General features: G+C 49.1%; 1 protein-coding gene across 2 annotated transcripts in view; it reads right to left on the bottom strand.

Moving 5' to 3' along the window:
• Positions 1-18,681, bottom strand: part of FOXK2 (forkhead box K2) — an 80,920-nt gene that overhangs the window by 27,385 nt on the left and 34,854 nt on the right. For both annotated transcript variants that reach the window (XR_008495223.2, XM_054459888.2), the window contains exons 2-4: positions 8,862-9,056; positions 4,225-4,372; positions 569-715 (exon numbers count right to left, since the gene is read on the bottom strand). Coding sequence is in view for 1 of the 2 variants with exons in the window: in XM_054459888.2 (XP_054315863.2) it covers positions 569-715; positions 4,225-4,372; positions 8,862-9,056 (490 nt within the window). In the remaining variant the exon portion in view is untranslated. The remainder of the gene's footprint in view (positions 1-568; positions 716-4,224; positions 4,373-8,861; positions 9,057-18,681) is intronic.

Raw genomic sequence — 18,681 nt, 5'->3', positions numbered from 1 at the left:
TGGGGGTAGCCCCGGGGTTCCACGACCAGGTGGGCTCCCCGGCTGAGACAGGGCACACCACGTTCATCTGTTTTTTACCCCGGCCAACTGGTTAAGATGTCTTCTAGGTGTTCCTTGGTAAAACGTGGTTTGAAAACTGTCTCTGCAAACTTCAAAACTTCTGTCCATTAGCAGGACTAGATGAAGAAGACAGGAAAATGCCAAAGGGAAGGATAGGCTGGGTTTTAAATTTCTCCTACATTTCAAATATGAACTGCATTGGTCAAAGGGAAATATCTCAAACAATCCACACTTCACGAATCCTATGAAGACACATGAATTTCCACAACAGTAAAGCACGCAGGCCTAGACGCTCTTCCAGAACCATGCTTCCTTCTGCTCCACACGAAGAAGGTGAGGCAGAGCATGGCAGCACCGGCCCCCAACTCCTCCTCCTCTCAGCACGGGAGGCTCCAACCCCACCCCCTTCTACCTTCCTAACCTGTGCCTGCGTTAAATACAGCAGCCGCTCCACTTTCTTCTCGGTATCCATCAGCCTCTATTTAACAACAAACTGAAAGGCATTTACCTGCCAGCCCTTGTCCGCAGTCCTATAGTAGGGATAATTTTTAGTGATGTGTGTATAAATTCCGTTCAGGGTGAGCTGTTTGTCAGGAGCCATTGTAATTGCTTGGACTATCAGTTGTGCATAGGAGTAAGGTGGCTTTGAATCATCCTGTATTTAAAAAAACAAAAAAAAAAGAGTATTGAAGTTACCATATTTTGTATTAAATTTACTAGATTTAAAGATTCTCAGTGCTTTTAAGTGCTCCTCTGATACCTCATTTTTCTTTTTTTTTGAGACAGAGTCTCACTGTGTCGCCCAGGCTGGAGTGCAGTGGCACGATCTTGGCTCACTGCAATCTCCGCCCTCTGAGTTCAAGCGGTTCTCCTGCCTCAGCCTCCCAAATAGCTGGGATTACAGGCGCCCACCATCACACCCAGCTAATTTTTGTGGTTTTAGTAGAGATGGAGTTTCACCATGTTGGCCAGGCTGGTCTCAAACTCCTGACCTCAGGTGATCCGCCTGTCTCGGCCTCCCAAAGTGCTGGGATTACAGGTGTGAGCCACCGTGCCCAGCCTGATACCTCATTTTTCTTACTATAAAAGTAATACAATTCGAAAACATGGAGGAAACAAATGGAAAACTATAAAGAATATTAAAAATTACATAACGAAAAAATCCAAATGTCAAAAATGAAGAAATAAAGGCTGCTTGACCTCAGTGGGGTCCAAGGCAAAGCACCTCAACCATGACCAGATCCTGTCAGCTACCCCAGGGGTACAGGCGAGGGGTGGGTAAGGCTGGCTGAGGGCTCAGAGCCAGCAGCACCCCTCCCCAGGCATAAGCACCAGGGGTGGCCAGGGTTGCTCAGAGCCCCTGGACTCACCAAATACCCATCCACAAGGAGCGCCTGCTGCCCACGAGGAGGAGCCCCCTGGCCCACGAAGAGCCCCATGGAGGCTTCACCTTGGGGTCGGAGACATCCTGGCTGCCGTGTACCCCGCTGACAGGCCGGCATCCCTGGTCCTGGCTCTTTCAAGGCCACTGGTGGCTCCCTGTCATAGTGACAACTTGAAACCCACACTTATAGGCACAAGCCCACTGGGAAAGGGAATCACCCCTGGTTGTGAACTTCTGGGCAACACACTTGTCAACATGGATGAAGAGCAACAGATAATGTTGGATGAAAAAATCCATTCAAGATGATACTATATACATGGAGTTTTACAATGAACAATTACAGATACTGTTCAAGGATAAACACAAATGGAATGGGAAACAGGCAGGCTGACAGACAGGAGGCAAGGACATCAGATGCACCCAGATGCCGCGTTCAGCGCTGACAGCTCAGAGTGGGCAGAGGGACGTTTGTCTTTTCTTTCTTTTTTGGGGACAGGGTCTCACTCTGTCACCCAGGCCAGAGTGCAGTGGTGTGATCACGGCTCACTGAAGCCTGAACTCCCAGGGTTCAGGTGATCCTCCCACCTCAGCCTCCCCAGCAGCTGGGACTCCAAGCGCATGCCACTATGCCTGGCTAATTTTTGGTATTTTTGTAGAGACAGGATCTTGCTTTTTTGTCCAATCTGATCTCAAACTCCTGAGCTCAAGTGATATGCCCACTTTGGCCTCCCAAAGTCAAATTTGTCTTTTTTTTTTTTTTTTTTTTTTTTTTGAGACAGAGTCTCGCTCTATCACCCAGGCTGGAGTGCAGTGGCGCGATTTCAGCTCACTGCAAGCTCCACCTCCCGGGTTCATGCCATTCTCCTGCCTCAGCCTCCCGAGTAGCTGGGACTACAGGCGCCTGCCAACACACCCGGCTAATTTTTATATTTTTAGTAGAGACGGAATTTCACCGTGTTAGCCTGGATGGTCTCGATCTCCTGACCTCGTGATCCGCCCACCTCAGTCTCCCAATTACAAGCGTGAGCCACTGCGCCCAGCCTATCGCTTTTTTTTCTAAACAGAAAAATGTAATCACAAGAAGACCCTCCACATACCTAGTGCTTTCTTTTTAGACAGGGTCTTGCTATGTTGCCCAGGCTAGAGTACAGAGGCTATTCAAGGATTGATCATAGCTTACCACAGCTTTGAACTCAAGTGATTCTCCTGCCTCGGCCTCCCGAGCAGCTGTGACTACAAGTGCATGCCACACTGCCCGCTATGTCTCTTCCTTTAAACAGCTAACAAAGCCTTCGTCACTGTGCCTGTGCTGTTGTTGTACTTCCCTGTGATCTTTTTTCTATGTTTCGAAAAACTTTTTAAATTGAAAAACATAAAAAACAGACAGAAAAGCTCATGATACATTTATGTCAGCTGAACAAATTTTTGCAAAGTGAACATGAGTATACTAGGTCAAGAGACAGGGCACCACCAGCATCCCCAACATGCTCGTATGGGCCCTCTCAGCCCACTACCTCTACTTCTCAAAGAGGCCACCATTACTACTAACTTCTTAGAGTGAACACAATTTTGCTGGGATTTACTAAGTTTTACCACTTGGCTGCATCCTTAAACAATACAACTTAGATTTGTCCAATTTTAAGCCTGACAGAAATGGCACCACACACGATGCGCCCTCCTTGCCTAGCACCGTGTTAGATGCCGCAGTCGGCCGCAGGTGGGGGATGCATGGCTGTGGCTTATTCTCATGGCTGTGCTGCGTTCCGCTGGGAGAGATCACATTGCCTCGATATGTCAGTAACACCACGCATGGTTCTTACTCTCTTTCTTCCACTCAGCATTACATCCGGAATATTTCCATATCAGCAAATACTTTGCATGCTATTCCCTAAGTGGAACCACAATATCCTAATCACCATTCCCTAGGGACACTGAGGTTGCGTTTTTATTTTTTATTTTATTTTTTTGAAACAGGAGCTCACTCTCTCACCCAGGCTGGAGTTCAATGGCGTGATCTCAGCTCACTGCAACCTCCGCCTCCCGGGGTTCAAGTGATTCTCCCGCCTCAGCCTCCAGAGCAGCTGAGATTACAGCTGCGTGCCACCACGCCTGGCTTTTTGTATTTTTTTTGGTAGAAGCAGGGTTTAACCATGTTGACCAGGCTGGTCTCCAACTCCTGACCTCAAGTGATCCCCCCGCCTCGGCCTCCCAAAGTGCTGGGATTACAGGCATGGGCCACCGCACCCAGCCGCATTCCATTGTTTTATACAAACTTTCATCCATTTCCTTTGGTCAAACTCCTAAAAGGAAAATTACTGGGTCAAAGAATACAAACTTGCCGGGTCATAGTGTGACTCTCAACAACTGCTGTCCAAACAAGGGACAAACGTGCCCTATACAAACATGAGTGGCAGGGTGTGCGTTTGCATAACCTTCAGAGTTTGGGACAAGGGGCTAAACTCCGGCACAAACGCACATGAGCTCCACAAAGACCAAAGCACTCCTCTATCTTCCGCTGTCTGCCCAGCCCTCAGCACCTGGGCCTACAGCTGCTATTAGGGAGACCCTACGATGTGTGTTGAATGACTAAACGAGTACACTTGCAAAGCCCCAATACCAAGAACACAGTCAGCAGCAACACCAGAATCAAGCCCACATCCCCACCAACGCCCTGGCACGGCTGTCACTGGACAGGCAGGTGAGTGACAGACAGGTGACACTGCGGGCCCTGTGGCTACACACTGCCCCCGGGGGCTGCTTCAAGGCTACAAAGCCTTTACCTTCGGGCTGTCTCCACCTGAAGCTTCCTTTTCATTTTCAGGCTGTGAGTTGTCAGCCATTAAACTGAGGTCAGATGGCATCACTCGGCCCACCTTGTACCCTGAAGACCCCGCTCCCCGGGGGCTGGAGGGGCAGGAGTTTGCAGCGCTGTGGAAGAGAAAAGTTTGTTCCTATTAGTCTATCACAGTGCACACATCCTACTGTGCTTCAGCAACTGGCTCTAATTACAGGGAAAACAAATACAGAAATGCTAAAACAAAAAAAAAAGGAAGATATCAGCATTTCCTATGGAAACACAGATTCTTATAAATTATCTGTGAAATTTAAGATCGTCCCAAGAAGCAATGTGGAAATAGGGTATTTGCTTCTATAAACGTCAGCTCAGGAAATGTGAAACAAGCTCTCAGGGGAGGCAGTGGCCCACTCATTTCACCAGTGAGGAAACTGAGGCTCCGGATGGTTCCAGAACTTATTAAAGACACAAAGTGACACAAGACAGGCACAGAGGTCCTCACTGAGGAGCTGTGACGGGGGCACAGAAAAGACAGGGAAAGTCGGGGCAGTGGGGGAGGGGAGGGGTCTGCCAGCCAAGGCCCCTGGAGCTGAAGTGGAGCAAGCGGTTCCACTGAAGATGAAGCCGTGGACATGGACACCTGCTGAAGGCACAGCAGCAGGTCAGCTAGGGGCGCCCGGGACGCAGCAGCAGGTCAGCTAGGGGCGCCCGGGACGCAGAATCAGGCCCGTTTTCAAACAGGCACTTTTTCCCACCGGGATGGACTGGGGCACAGGGAGTGTTCTGATTCTTGATCTCTGTGCCGATTAAAGGGCACGTGCATTTCTGGTAAGTCAAGGAGCTGCAGATTCTCTCGATGCCTAATTTTCTGCACTTCAATAAAAAGAACGAGCCATTGAAATGCAACAATATCAAGATAAGATTATTTTATAAGTTATAGAGGTGTTTTGGGGGAAAAACATTGCAAATGCATAGAAAAGGTCTAGAAAAAATAACCAAGAAACCTAAAGGCATGACCTCTGAGAAACAATTCAAAAGGAGGGCCAGGGAGATGGAGAAGTGGGGAGGAGGAGGGAAAGGGCAACACACCAGTGGCCTTGTACCCTCCGCAGTGCTTCTTAGACTTTCCGCCATAAGTATGAACCACTGGTATACTCACTCACCCATTCAACAAGTATTTACTCAATGCCAGCAACCATCCTTAAAGCACTGGAGAAAAAGCAGGAATGACAAAGACTCGTGGCATCTACAATTTATGAGTTTAAAGAGCCAACTTTTAACAAGTGGAGGATGCAGCCAGTGTGGCCTGAGGAAGGCAAGTGACCTGCTGGCTGGATGGCAGGTTTGGAAAGTCAGGTCGCTCAGGCTCGCTCCACCTGGAGGCCCCGGGGACCTGGGTTCCCCCGGACAAACGTCTGTGCAGGTGTGGGGAGGGGCAGGCAAGGAAACACAGAATGAAGAGAAAGCAGCAGGTGGGAGGAGAGGCAGAGTCGGGAGCTGACTCAACCTCAGGGCTGCAGCTGCGACCCTTCCCCTGCGCCCACCGCTGCTGTCAGTCACACTTGGGAGTGGGGTCTTCAAGGCTGCTGCTCGGTGGTGAGCTGTATGTGACTCAGGTAAACTCGGGCGCATTCTACTCCAGTGAATTCTGTGTCCTTTTTATGTAGTGCTTAATAAGCACCGGGTGGCAGGACTTGACTTCTGCCTACCCACTCGTACATTTACTATTTGGCCCACTCAGTTATGTTCAGCCAAATTCAACCAAAGTGGGAAAGAGAGAGGGCAGCCTCTCGGCAAAAGAGGAATGGGAGAGAGGGCAGCGACGAGAAGGCCCTGATGCCAGCCGGGGCGACTCTCGGACAGCACCAGGCACAGGATGGTGGTCAGAGTCCACCGGCCACGCCTCTATTTCACAAACACATTCACAACAGATGCTTTTCCAGGGGGCCTATTTTTTTTTTCCTTTTGTGGTAAAATACACACAACATAAAATTTACCATTTTAACCATTTTAAACTGCACACTTCAGCAGCATGAAGCACATTCACACAGAGGTGCAGCCATCACACCATCCCGCTCCAGAATGTTCTCATTTCCCAAACTGAAGCTCTGTCCCCAAGAAACACCGGCTCCCCCTCCCCGCCCCCAGCCCCTGGCCACCTCTCCATTCTGCCTGCTGTCTCTGCGAATGTGATACTCTAGGAATCTCAATGACTGGCTTATTTCACTGAGCATAACGTCCTCAGGGTTAATTCATGTTTCAGCATATGTCAGGATTTCCTTCCTTTTTAAGGCTGAATAATATTCCATTGTATCTTCTATTCTCTGGAAATTGTGCATAAGGCTGCTATGAAAACGGGCATACAAATATTTCTTCAAGACCCTGCCTTCAGGGGTTGCTGGATCACATGGTAATTCTATTTTTAGTTTTTTGAGGAACTGCTAGTCTGTTTCCACAGCAGCTGCACGGTTTGGCATTCCTTGCAACAGCACACAATAGTTCCAATTTCTCCACATCCTCACGAACACTATTTTCTGGGTTTTTTGTTTTTAATAGCAGCCAATCCAATGGGTGTGAGGTGGGATCTCACTGTGTTTTGATTGGCATTTCCCTAATAACTACTGATGCTGAATATCTTTTCATGTCCTTATTGGCCATTTCTATATCTTCTTTGAAACAATGTCTTCCACGTTTTTGAACTGGGTCTTTTGTTTCTTTGTTGTTGAGTTTTAGGAGTTCTCTCTATAATCTGGATATTAATCCCTTGTCAGATGTATGATTTGCAAATACTTACTCCCATTCTGTAGAACACCTTTTTACTACTGATGTTGTCTTTTGATGCAGAAATTTTTTAAATTTTCAAGAAGTTCAATTTGTCTTTTTCTTTTGTTGCCTGTGCCTTTGGTATCAAATCCAAGAAATCAATACCAAATCCAATGTCATAGGTTTTGCCTGTGTTTTCTTCTAAGAATTTCACAGTTTCAGGCCTTACATTTAGGTCTTTGATCCATTTTCAGTTAATTTTTGCACATGGTATAAGGGCCCAAATTCATTATTTTCCATGTGGACATACCGTTTACCTAGTACCACTTGTTGGGAAGTCTGAATGAATGGTGTGGGCACCCTCGTCAAAAACCATTTGATGAGGCCAGGGCACGGTGGCTCACAGGTGTAATCCCAGCACTTTGGGCGGCCGAGGCAGGCGGATCACCTGAGGTTGGGATTTCAAGACCACCCTGACCAACATGGTGAAACCCCGTCTCTACTAAAAATACAAAATTAGCCAGGCGTGGTGGCGCATGCCTATAGTTCCAGCTACTCAGGAGACTGAGGCAGGAGAATCACTTGAACCGGGAGGCGGAGGGTGCAGTGAGCCGAGACCGCTCATTGCACTCCAGCCTGGGCAAAAAGGGTGAAACTCCGTCTCAAAAAAAAAAAAAAAAAGCCATTTGACTATATTATGTGAGGGTTTATTTCTGGGCTCTCTACTCTTCTTTAAAAAAAAAAAAAAAAAGAAAAAATGTTTAATTGGCTCATGGTTCTTCAGGCTGTGGGCTCTCTAAAAAAATTCAAAATTCAAAATAAAATCTACCTCAGACTTTAGACCACTGTCTGCCCTTTCATTTATACTCCAATAAAAAGAATACAGGACAGGCACAGTGGAGCACGTCTGTTGTCCTAGCTACTCAGGAGGTCAAGGCGGGAGGATCACTTAAGCCCAGGAGTTTGAGTTCATCCTGGGCAACACAGCCAGAATCCATCTCTTAAAAACAAAAAACAAACAAAAACAAACAAACAAAAACAGCCAGCTGTGGTAGCTCATGCCTGTAATCCCAGCACTTTGGGAGGCGGATCACGAGGTCAGGAGTTTGAGACAGTGAAATCCCGTCTCTACTAAAAGTACAAAAAATTAGCCGAGTATGGTGGCACATGTCTGCAGCCCCAGCTACTCAGGAGGCTGAGGCAGGAGAGTCACTTGAACCTGGGAGGCAGAGGTTGCAGTGAACCAAGATCACACCACTGCACTCCAGCCTGGGCAACAGGGCAAAACTCCGTCTCAAAAAAAAAAAAAAAAAAAAAAAAAAAAACACAACACTTTAAAAACATCTTTTAGTAAACAGGCCAGGCGCAGTGGCCCAGCCTGTAATCCCAACACTTGGAGAGGCTGAGGTGGGCGGATCACTTGAGGTCAGGAGTTCGAGACCAGCCTGACCAATATGGTGAAACCCTGTCTCTACTAAAAATGCAAAAATTAGCTGGGCGTGGTGGTGGGCGCCTGTAGTCCCAGCTACTCAGGAGGCTAAGGCAGGAGAGTCGCTTGAACCTGGGAGGCGGAGGTTGCAGTGAGCCAAGATAGCGCCATTGCACTCCAGCCTGGGCAACAGACAGAGACGCCTTCTCAAAAAAAAAAAAAAAAAAAGGAATGAGTAAATAAAAAAAACCAGGAACCTTTGGGAACTGCATTTCATAATGCAGGAAATTCAGAGCAGAAATCCAATGATGTTTTAAACACCACCTCACATCTCTCTCTCCACATAAGTCAGCACTAGGGAAGGAGAAGGCGTTACTTGGGGCTGCCACTGTGACTAAGGATGCTCCCGTCTCCCATCCCCGTGGCCGCACCTGATGGTTCCCGTGGGGGAGGGCAGAGGGCTGATGAGGTGGGCCATGGTGTCTGGAATGTTGATGGTCAGGGGCGAGATGTGTGGCTGTACGGCCTTCACTGGAGACTCAGACGCCTCCTGCTTCTCTCTCTTCTCGCTGGACAGGGCAGTGAACGTTATCTTGATGTTTGTGCTCGGGAACCTGAACGTGCACCTGGAAAAGAAAAGCCCACCATCAGCACCTTTTGCTGTCCCAGCCGGGACAGGGCAGAGTCCCCACGTGTCCCCCACAACACTGGAGCAGCTGAGGACATGGATGCAACACTTCCAAGCTCAGCTCACCGTGATATTACAAGTCGCCTAATAAACAAAACCACAACTAAGGTACTTCATGACTTTAAAAACACCAGTAAGAAAACGCCACTTAGACCAGCCATACAGGAAAATTAAAAGCACAGACAAGGTCAGGTATCGTAGCTCATGCTTATAATCCCAGCACTTTGGGAGGCTGAGGCAGGCAGATCACTTGGGTCCAGCAGGTCAAGACCAGCCTGGGCAACACAGTGAGACCCCATCTCTACAAAAACTACAAAAAATTAGCCAGGCGTGATGGTGCATGCCTGTGGTCCCAGATACTCAGGAGGCTGAGGCAGGAGGATTGCTTGAGCCCAGAAGGTCGAGGCTGCAGTGAGCTATGATAGCGCCACTGCACTTCAGTCGTAGCAAGAGACCCTGTCTCCCCTGACCAAAAAAAAAAAAAAAAGCATAGACTCAAAAAGACTCAAATACTACTTAGTCTACATGACTCCTTTTAAACTAAGTACCTGAATATGTTTTGGGTCTTATAGTAGACTTAAAACAAAACTCAAATACCACCCAGTGTCTATTTTTCCTTTCAAAATAAACACACAAATGTATCTGGGTCACAAAGCAATAACTTTGTGGTAGTTTTCTTATTTAAGAAAAATAATTCCTTTCCTTTTTTTTTTAGAAATGGAGTTTCGTTCCTGTCACCCAGAATGGAGTGCAATGGCGCTATCTCTGCTCACTGCAACCTCCACCTTCCAGGTTCAAGCGATTCTCCTGCCTCAGCCTCCCGCGTAGCTGGCAGATTACAGGCATGCACTACCACGCCTGGCTAATTTCGTATTTTTAGCAGAGACAGGGTTTCTCCATGTTGGTCAGGCTGGTCTCGAACTCCCGACCTCACGTGATCCGCCCACCTCGGCTTCCCAAAGTGCTGGGATTACAGGCGTGAGCCATGGCGCCTGGCCTCCTCTTCTTTAAATAAAAAATCCTATCACTCTTTTCACTGTTGGCTCTGGCAAACAAAGAGCCAGGGACATTAAGCTACAGGGGAGAAGGTTTGCAGTGAACACTCTGGTTCACATTTCACGTAGCTTCCTTGACATGACTCAAGCAAAACATAACCAAAGATCATGCAATCCAAATACCTTCAAAGAATAAAATTTAAAAATAGTCCATAGACTCTGAGAGTCTCTAAGTCCCCACCACGAACCCAGTTCAACAACAGCCTATTTGTCTGTCTACAAACAACGCAAACAAGTGGCCGGCCACACTCAGCCCGGCTCACATCTGCACACCCGGCGCAGGACTCAGCCCGGCTCACATCTCTGCGCCCAGTGCGGGCACCCCCCCTACAGAGAAAGGCTCCGTCCACCACCCTGCCCTAGGGGCACCTCCAGCCTGTGGAGGTCGGACGCTACGCCATGGCCCTCCGGCTTCAGGCACCTGCCCAAGAAGGGTCCAGCCTGTGGAAGTCGGAAGCTACGCCATGGCCCTCCCACTTCAGGGACGTCTCCGAGGAGACACTTCCCAACCCTCTAGCTGGGGTTGGGAAGGGCAGCACCCAAGGGTTTCCACACTCGCTTCTTTGCCGCGCTGCCACTGCCTCCCCTGCCCTTCTCCTTTCCCTGTGAGGCACACGCAGGATGGCCAGTCCTCCCCACGGTCTTGGTGGACAAAGCAGAACCTCACAGAGTGACCACCTCCTGGGTGTCCAGGACACCAGACTCTCTGGTTCCCGCTTTGCAGCACTCCTTTTCAATCCCTTACCGGAGTCTCCTCCCTTTACCGCCCGATGTTCAATGTTCAATGCTCCACTCCAGTTTCTCCCTCTATCCTCACTCCTGGCTCATCCAGGCCTCGGACCTTAAACTACACATACCCACATGGCTCCAAAAGCCCCACTTCCAGCTCCAGGGCCTCCCTACACTCTGGCCCCTCATATGAGTCAACACTGAGGGTCTCAAACAAGACTCCCAGCCCACGCTCCTCTCCCAGGACTCCCCTCAGCAGTGACAGGCAGCACTCAGGTGCTGCCGCCAGAAATACAGGAGTCCATCCACCAGTGCCATCAGCTCTGGCCTTCGAAACACGCCCATCATGAAAACTGAAAAAGCTTCTCTGCCAAAACCCCTGTTAAGACACTGAAAAAGTAAGCCACCTTCTTTTCTTGTTCACCTTCAGGAGGAAACGTTTGAAGGCTGGGCAGAGTGACTCACATCTGTAATCCTAGCACTTTGGGAGGCTGGGGAGGGAGGATTGCTTGAGTGCAGGAATTTGAGACTAGCCTGGCCAACAAAGACCCCTATGACCCAGGCTGGAGAGCAGTGGCACGATCACTGACCCACTGCAGCCTTGAACTCGCAGGCTCAAGCAATCCTCCGCATCAACTTCCTGAGTAGCTGGGACTAGAGGCACATGCCACCATGCCAGGCTGTTTCCCAGGCTGGTCTCAAACTCCTGGGCTCAAGTGATCCACCCACCTCAGTCTCCCAAAGTGCTGAAATTACAGGTGTGAACCACCGTGCCTGACCTCATCTATAAATGATATATTTAAGACAACGATCTTTTGGTCTATAAACCTCTATTTTGTTTTACATCCTTGCAAATTATTAACTGAATCAACTAAGACCAAGAGAGAAACAGACCACTGGTATCAAAACCAAAGGAAACAAAGGAAAAAGAAAAGAATCAGTAAAACAAAAGATAGTAAAATGCTTCCAGCTGCATCACAAAGCCGGGGTGGAATCGCTTGAGCCCAGAAGCTCAAAGCCAGCCTGTGCCACACAGTGAGACCGCTTCCCTTAAATAACGGGGAGAAAGGCCAGGCATGGTGGCTCACTCCTGTAATCCTAGCACTTTGGGAAGCCAAAACAGGAGGACAGTTTGAGACCAGCCTGGGCAACACAGTGAGACCGCTTCCCTTAAATAACAGCGAGAAGGGCCGGGCATGGTGGCTCACTCCTGTAATCCTAGCACTTTGGGAAGCCAAAACAGGAGGATAGTTTGAGACCAGCCTGGGCCACACAGTGAGACCGCTTCCCTTAAATAACAGGGAGAAGGGCCGGGCACGGTGGCTCACTCCTGTAATCCTAGCACTTTGGGAAGCCAAAACAGGAGGATAGTTTGAGACCAGCCTGGGCAACATAGTGAGACCACTTCCCTTAAATAACAGCGAGAAGGGCCGGGCGCAGTGGTTCATGCCTGTAATTCCAGGACTTTGGGAGGCCGAGGCAGGCAGATCATGAGGTCAGGAGATTGAGACCATCCTGGCTAACACACTGAAACCCCATCTCTACAAAAAATACAAAAAAATTAGCCAGGCATGGTGGCACACACGTGTAATCCCAGCTACTCAGGAGGCTGAGGCAGGAGAATCTCCTGAACCCGGGAGGCAGAGGCTGCAGCGAGCCAAGATCCCACCATTGCACTCCAGCCAGGGTGACAGAGCGAGACTCCATTAAAAAAAAAAAAAAAAGTCTACCTAGAGCAAAGATCTGCAACACTTCACATTTAGTGGCATTCACTGCTGGCATTAGACTTTCCAAATTCAAACACCTGTTTATCACTACATTTTAAAAGAAAACTGGCACTTAATCTCTCAAGTCACCCGCTTGGCCCTCTTCCAGGTGTACTTTACCTCTTCTCCTTCCTGCTCTAAAGCTTTTTAATAAGCTTTCAGTACTGCTCTAAATAAATACATAATAAATAATAAAACTGATCACCTGCCATGTATCTGAGATCCGACCGAGCTCAGCTCTCTTTACACAGACATTACTTCTAGATTCTGCAAACAAGGGTGGGTGGGTGGGTGGGGGGTGGTGTGTGTGTATAGCTGTCACCTCTGAGGACAACAAGGAAGACCAGCCTGGCACGTGGTTCCAGCAGGATCCGAAAGCCACCCTAGACTCCCATCCACCATCTCCTGAGTCCTCCTCACTGCTAATGAGCAGCCCATCCCACGTAGGGGCGTGTTCCCAGGACCAGCCACCCTCTCATACCAGCCTAACAGCTTACAACCCAGGCAGAACCACGAGGACACAAACAGGGCAAGGTGCTTGGATGCCAAGCGGCTCCGCTATCCCTGCTGGGCTCCACACACGACGCTGGCTCTGAGCTGAGCGCAGCTGTGGACTCCACACGGTCGCCAGCCAGTAGTGGAGATGGGAAGAACAGTGAGCACCAACCGCGCAACCTGACTGAGGCTCAGTGGAAAACCTCACTCCACACCCATATACAGACACTCAGGACACCAAATCAAACACTGTACTACTAGGCCAGGCTCAGTAGCTCACTCCTGTCATCCCAGCACTTTGGGAGGCCGACACAGGAGGATCACCTGAGGTCAGGAGTTCGAGACCAGCCTGACCAACATGGTGAAACCCCATTGCTATGAAAAACATAAAAATTAGCTGGCGTGGGCCAGGCGCAGTGGCTCACACCTGTAATCCTAGCACTTTGGGAGACCGAGGTGGGCGGATCACGAGGTCAGGAGATCGAGACCATTCTGGCTAACACGGTGAAACCCCGTCTCTACTAAAAAAAATACAAAAAACTAGCCAGGCGTGGTGGCGGGCACCTGTAGTCCTAGCTACTATGGAGGCTGAGGCAGGAGAATGGCGTGAACCTGGGAGGCAGAGCTTGCAGTGAGCCAAGATCGCGCCACTGCACTCCAGCCGGGCGACAGAGCGAGACTCCGTCTCAAAAAAAAAAAAAAAAAAAAAAAAAAGATGTAAAGATGTGAACAGTGACTTCTTCCCACAGACGCATCTGGTGTCCACTGTGCTATATTTATTCCATGTCCACCCTGAACTTCTGCAGAAGGCCCAGCCTTGACCAGCAGAACAGACTCCCTGCCAGTCCTCCCAGGACAGGGCTCCAGCAGTGTGCACAGTTCCGACAGGGAAAGAGGCGAGCTCTTCCTCCCCTGTGGGGGCAGTAGCCCTGGAACGATGGGGAACCCAATGTCCTGTCCTCTTAGTGTTTTGTTTGCTTTTCACGCAACAGAACCACACTTCTCCCAGAGTCATGCACAGCTCGTCCAGGCCTGGCTGAGTGCTCTCCGCGGACAGGGCACTGCCACACTGAGCCATCCTTCCTTTGCATCCGGCTCCTGAGTGCTCTCTGCGGACAGGGCACTGCCACACCGAGCCATCCTTCCCTTGCATCGGTTCTGTTTCCTTTTTGTTTTGAGGCAAGGTCTCGCTCTGTAGCCCAGGTTGGAGTGCAGCGACGCAATCACAGCTCACTGCAGCCTTAACTTCCCAGGCTCAAGGGATCCTCCTGTCTCAGCCTCGAGTAGCTAGGACTACAGGCACACGCCACCATGTTCACTTAATTTTTATTATTATCATTTTTTGTAGACACAAGGTCTCCCAATGTCACCCAGGCTGGTCACAAACTCCTGGGCTCAAGTGATCCTCCTGTCTTGGCCTCCCAAAGTACTGGGAGCACAGGCATGGGCCACTGTACCCAACCCCAATGTTTCCAATTAAAGACAACAGACAATCAGTGCTGTGACGACATTCCACTGCAGAGGATCCTCAGGAGCACAGGGCATTTAAAATGAGGAAAGGGGCCAGGCGCGGTGGCTCACACCTGTAATCCCAGCATTTAGGGAGGCCGAAGCAGGAAGATCACTTGAGCCCAGGAATTCAAGACCAGCATCAGGAACATAGCAAGACCCCTACATATCTACAAAAAATGTTTAAAAACTTACCCAGGATGGTGGTGCATACCTGTAATTCCAGTGACTCAGAGGCTGAGGCAGGAGGATTGCTTGAGCCTGGGAGTTTGAGGCTGCAGTGAGCTGTGATCATACCACTGCACTCTAGCCTGGGCAACAGAGCAAGATCCCATTTCTGGTTTTTTAAAAAAAGGCAGAGGCCGGGCATGGTGGCTCACACCTGTAACCCTCAGCACTTTTGGAGGCCAAGGCAGGTGGATCACCTGAGGTCAGGAGTTCAAGACCAGCCTGGCCAACATGGTGCAACACCATGTCTACTAAAAATACAAAAATTAGCCAGGCATGTTGGCATGTGCATGTAATCTCAGCTACTTGGGAGGCTGAGGCACGAGAATCGCTTGAACCTGGGAGGCAGAGGTTGCAGTGAACTGAGATTGTGCCACTGCACTCCAGCCTGGGCGACAGTGTGAGACTCTGTCTCAAAAAATATATATAAAAAATAAAAATAGGCTGGGCGTGGTGGCTCACGCCTGTAATCCCAGCACTTTGGGAGGCTGAGGCGGGAGGATCACTTGAGGTCAGGAGTTCGAGACCAGCCTGACCAACATGGAGAAACCCCATCTCTACTAAAAATACAAAATTAGCTGGACGTGGTGGTACATGCCTGTAATCCCAGCTACTTGGGAGACTGAGGCAGGAGAATCGCTTGAACCTGGGAGGTGGAGGTTGCAGTGAGCTGAGATCATCACGCCATTGCACTCCAGCCTGGGCAACAAGAGCAAAACTCTGTCTCAAAAAATAAATAAATAATAAAAAAAAATAATAATAAAATAAAAATAAAAGAGAGGCCGGACACACAGGCTCACGCCTGTCATCCCAGCACTTTGGGAGGCCGAAGCAGGTGGATCACCTGAGGTCAGGAGTTCAAGACTAGCCTGGCCAACATGGTGAGACCCTGACTCTACTAAAAATACAAAAATTAGCCAGGTGTGGTGACACGTGCCTGTAATCCCAATTACTCAGGAGGCTGAGGCTGAAGAATCGCTTGAACCCGCGAGGTGGAGGCTGCAGTGAACCAAGATCCTGCCACTGCACTCTAGCCTGGGTGACAAAGAAAGACTCCATCTCAAAAAAAATAAAAATAAATAAAAGAGAGAGACAGGAAGGTGCTGCTGGCTATCTGCTCACAGCCTTTGACCAAAAGCATGGGGATGTGCTGTTCGTCCTCCATCCTGGCCGCCACAGAACAAGCCCAGCCCCAGCCCCAGCCCCAGCAAGGTAAGGGAGGTGCTCTGTGTTTTAATCTAAGTGTGAGCCTCTCCACGTTGATGAGCCATGAAATACATTTAAAAGCTATCCAGATGTCCTGGTAACTTGCTTTTTTTTTTAAGACGGAGTCTCACTCTGTTGCCCAGGCTGGAGTACAATGGTGCAATGTTGGCTCACTGCAACCTTCGACTCGCTGGTTCAAGCAATCCTCCTGCCTCAGTCTCCTGAGTAGCTGGGATTACAGGTACCCACCACCACGCCCTGCTAATTTTTGTATTTTTAGTAGAGACGGGGTTTCACCATGTTGGCCAGGATGGTCTCAATCTCCTGACCTCATGATCCACCCACCTAGGCCTCCCAAAGTGCTGGGATTATAGGCGTGAGCCACCGCACCCAGCCAACTTGCTTTTTCTTAATCTAGATTCTGACTGCATGGGTGAGAGTTCCTGTCTGTAAAAATTCATCAGTTGCATACGCATGATACACACACTCTTCTGTATAGACGGTATACTTCAACAGTTTAAAAAAAAAAAAAAAAAAAGCCGTCCATGCAGATGGATGTAGAAATGAGCAAAACATGGATCATATGACAGGTGTGGGGGGTTCACTGTGCCATTTTCTACGCTTTTGTGCTGACAATGACCTATTTCTTTTCTTTTTTTTTTTTTGAGACAGAGTCTTGCTCTCACCCAGGCTGGAGTGCAGTGGCGCAATCTCGGCTCACTTCAAGCTCCGCCTCTCGGGTTCACCCCATTCTCCTGCCTCAGCCTCCCGAGTAGCTGGGAATACAGGTGCCCGCCACCACGCCCAGCTAATTTTTTTTTTGTATTTTTAGTAGAGACGGGGTTTCACCATGTTAGCCAGGATGGTCTCGATCTCCTGACCTTGTGATCCGCCCGCCTCGTCCTCCCAAAGTGCAGGGATTACAGGCGTGAGCCGCCGCGTCCAGTGACAGTGACCTATTTCTTTTACCTGGGTTGTGACTGCATGGATACCCACACTATAATTATAATTTATTTGAATGTAGGTTACATTCGAAACAAGATACATTAAAACTGTTTTCAGGTTCTCTATGGAGTTCAGTTACCTTGGAAATCCTTGTTCCCCTTTTCAAAACTAGAAATTAAAAACTGTGGAATAATTTTGGATGAGTTGCCTCATGACACTAAAAAGAGCAGTAAAATATCACAACAGAACGGAGGTGGGGGCGAAACCAGATGCCGGGGGTTAGATCCTCCTGGGACCTGTGTCTTCCCCACATGGCTGCAGGGCAGTGAGCTCAGTGCAGGTCCACACGCAGCTGGTGTCTTGGCTAGAAGGGCCCCTGGCTTCCCCAAGGCCTGAGGTGCCTCTTCCCTGGCCCTGCAACTTTCCTCCAGAGAAGCACTTGGGGTCAATGACAGAGTTTAAGTGTCTGGAAGACACTAGGCTGATGAGGTGGCTGTCTCACACAGTCAGCCCATCCCAATTCCTGGCACTGTGTGTTCCTAAAAGTACTTTATTTGGGGCTGGGAGCGGTGGCTCACGCCTGTAAATCCCAGCACTTTGGGAGGCCGAGGCGGGCAGATCACCTGAGGTCAGGAGTTCGAAACCAGCCTGGCCAATATGGTGAAACACTGCCTCTACTAACAATAAAAAAAAATTAGCTGGGCATGGTGGCCCACACCTGTAATCCCAGCTACTCGGGAGGCTGAGGCAGGAAGAATTGCTTGACCCCGGGAGGCAGAGGTTGCAGTGAGCCCAGATTGAGCCACTGCACTCCAGCCTGGGCGACAGAGTGAGACTCTGTCTTGGCAAAAAAGAAAAAAAAAACACCTTACTGGATTCTGCAAGATTTGTAATAAAGCTCAGTATAGACTAGGAATCTGTTTACAAGCCTGAGACGTCTGACCAAAAATGGAAGGAAGGGACAGGTTAAGAGATGCACTACATGAAAGGAACGCCAGGTGGCAGAAAGCAGAATGGCAAATCCCTAAGTAAAAACTGACCAGAAACGTCAATCCCCGAAGAGGACACAGAGCACCTAGGAGGGGGTGTGCACCTCAAACCACAAATCAGAACTGACCTGGAAGCAACGCAGCAGCTGACAGTTTCAAACCTATTCGGAGGGCCCTGATAAAAATTCAATTTCCTTCACTTGAACAAACCAACAACTTAAACTGGATTCAGTGTTGCAAACATCCTTCTCCCAGCCTGGCTCGCTCATTCTCCTGTTCCAGTTTCTTGTGGGAATGGAAATTATTACAAATGCAACGTGTATGCCAATGGTCTGGAGTTTATGAATTAACAGACTCATGAAGAAGCTCTACGGACTCCAAAGACGAGTTCCTTAGGAACAAAGCCAGACTTTGTTGCAAGACTGCAGTATTATCCAACATCATATAGCCCCACAGAAACGAATCAGATTTAAATAAGTCTCCAACTTTAAGGAGAGTTAAATTTAGTGATGTCTCTTTATGCAAAGCAAGTTCAACCAACTAGCCGATTTGTCAAACTATTCCCTACAACCAGTTTCAAAAAAGTACTTGAGGCCACGTCCAGTGGCTCACGCCTGTAATCCCAGCACTTTGGGAGGCCG

Source organism: Pongo pygmaeus, chromosome 19 (assembly GCF_028885625.2).
Source record: "Pongo pygmaeus isolate AG05252 chromosome 19, NHGRI_mPonPyg2-v2.0_pri, whole genome shotgun sequence".
NCBI lineage: Eukaryota > Metazoa > Chordata > Mammalia > Primates > Hominidae > Pongo > Pongo pygmaeus.
This window is presented reverse-complemented; position numbering and strand designations above follow the sequence as displayed.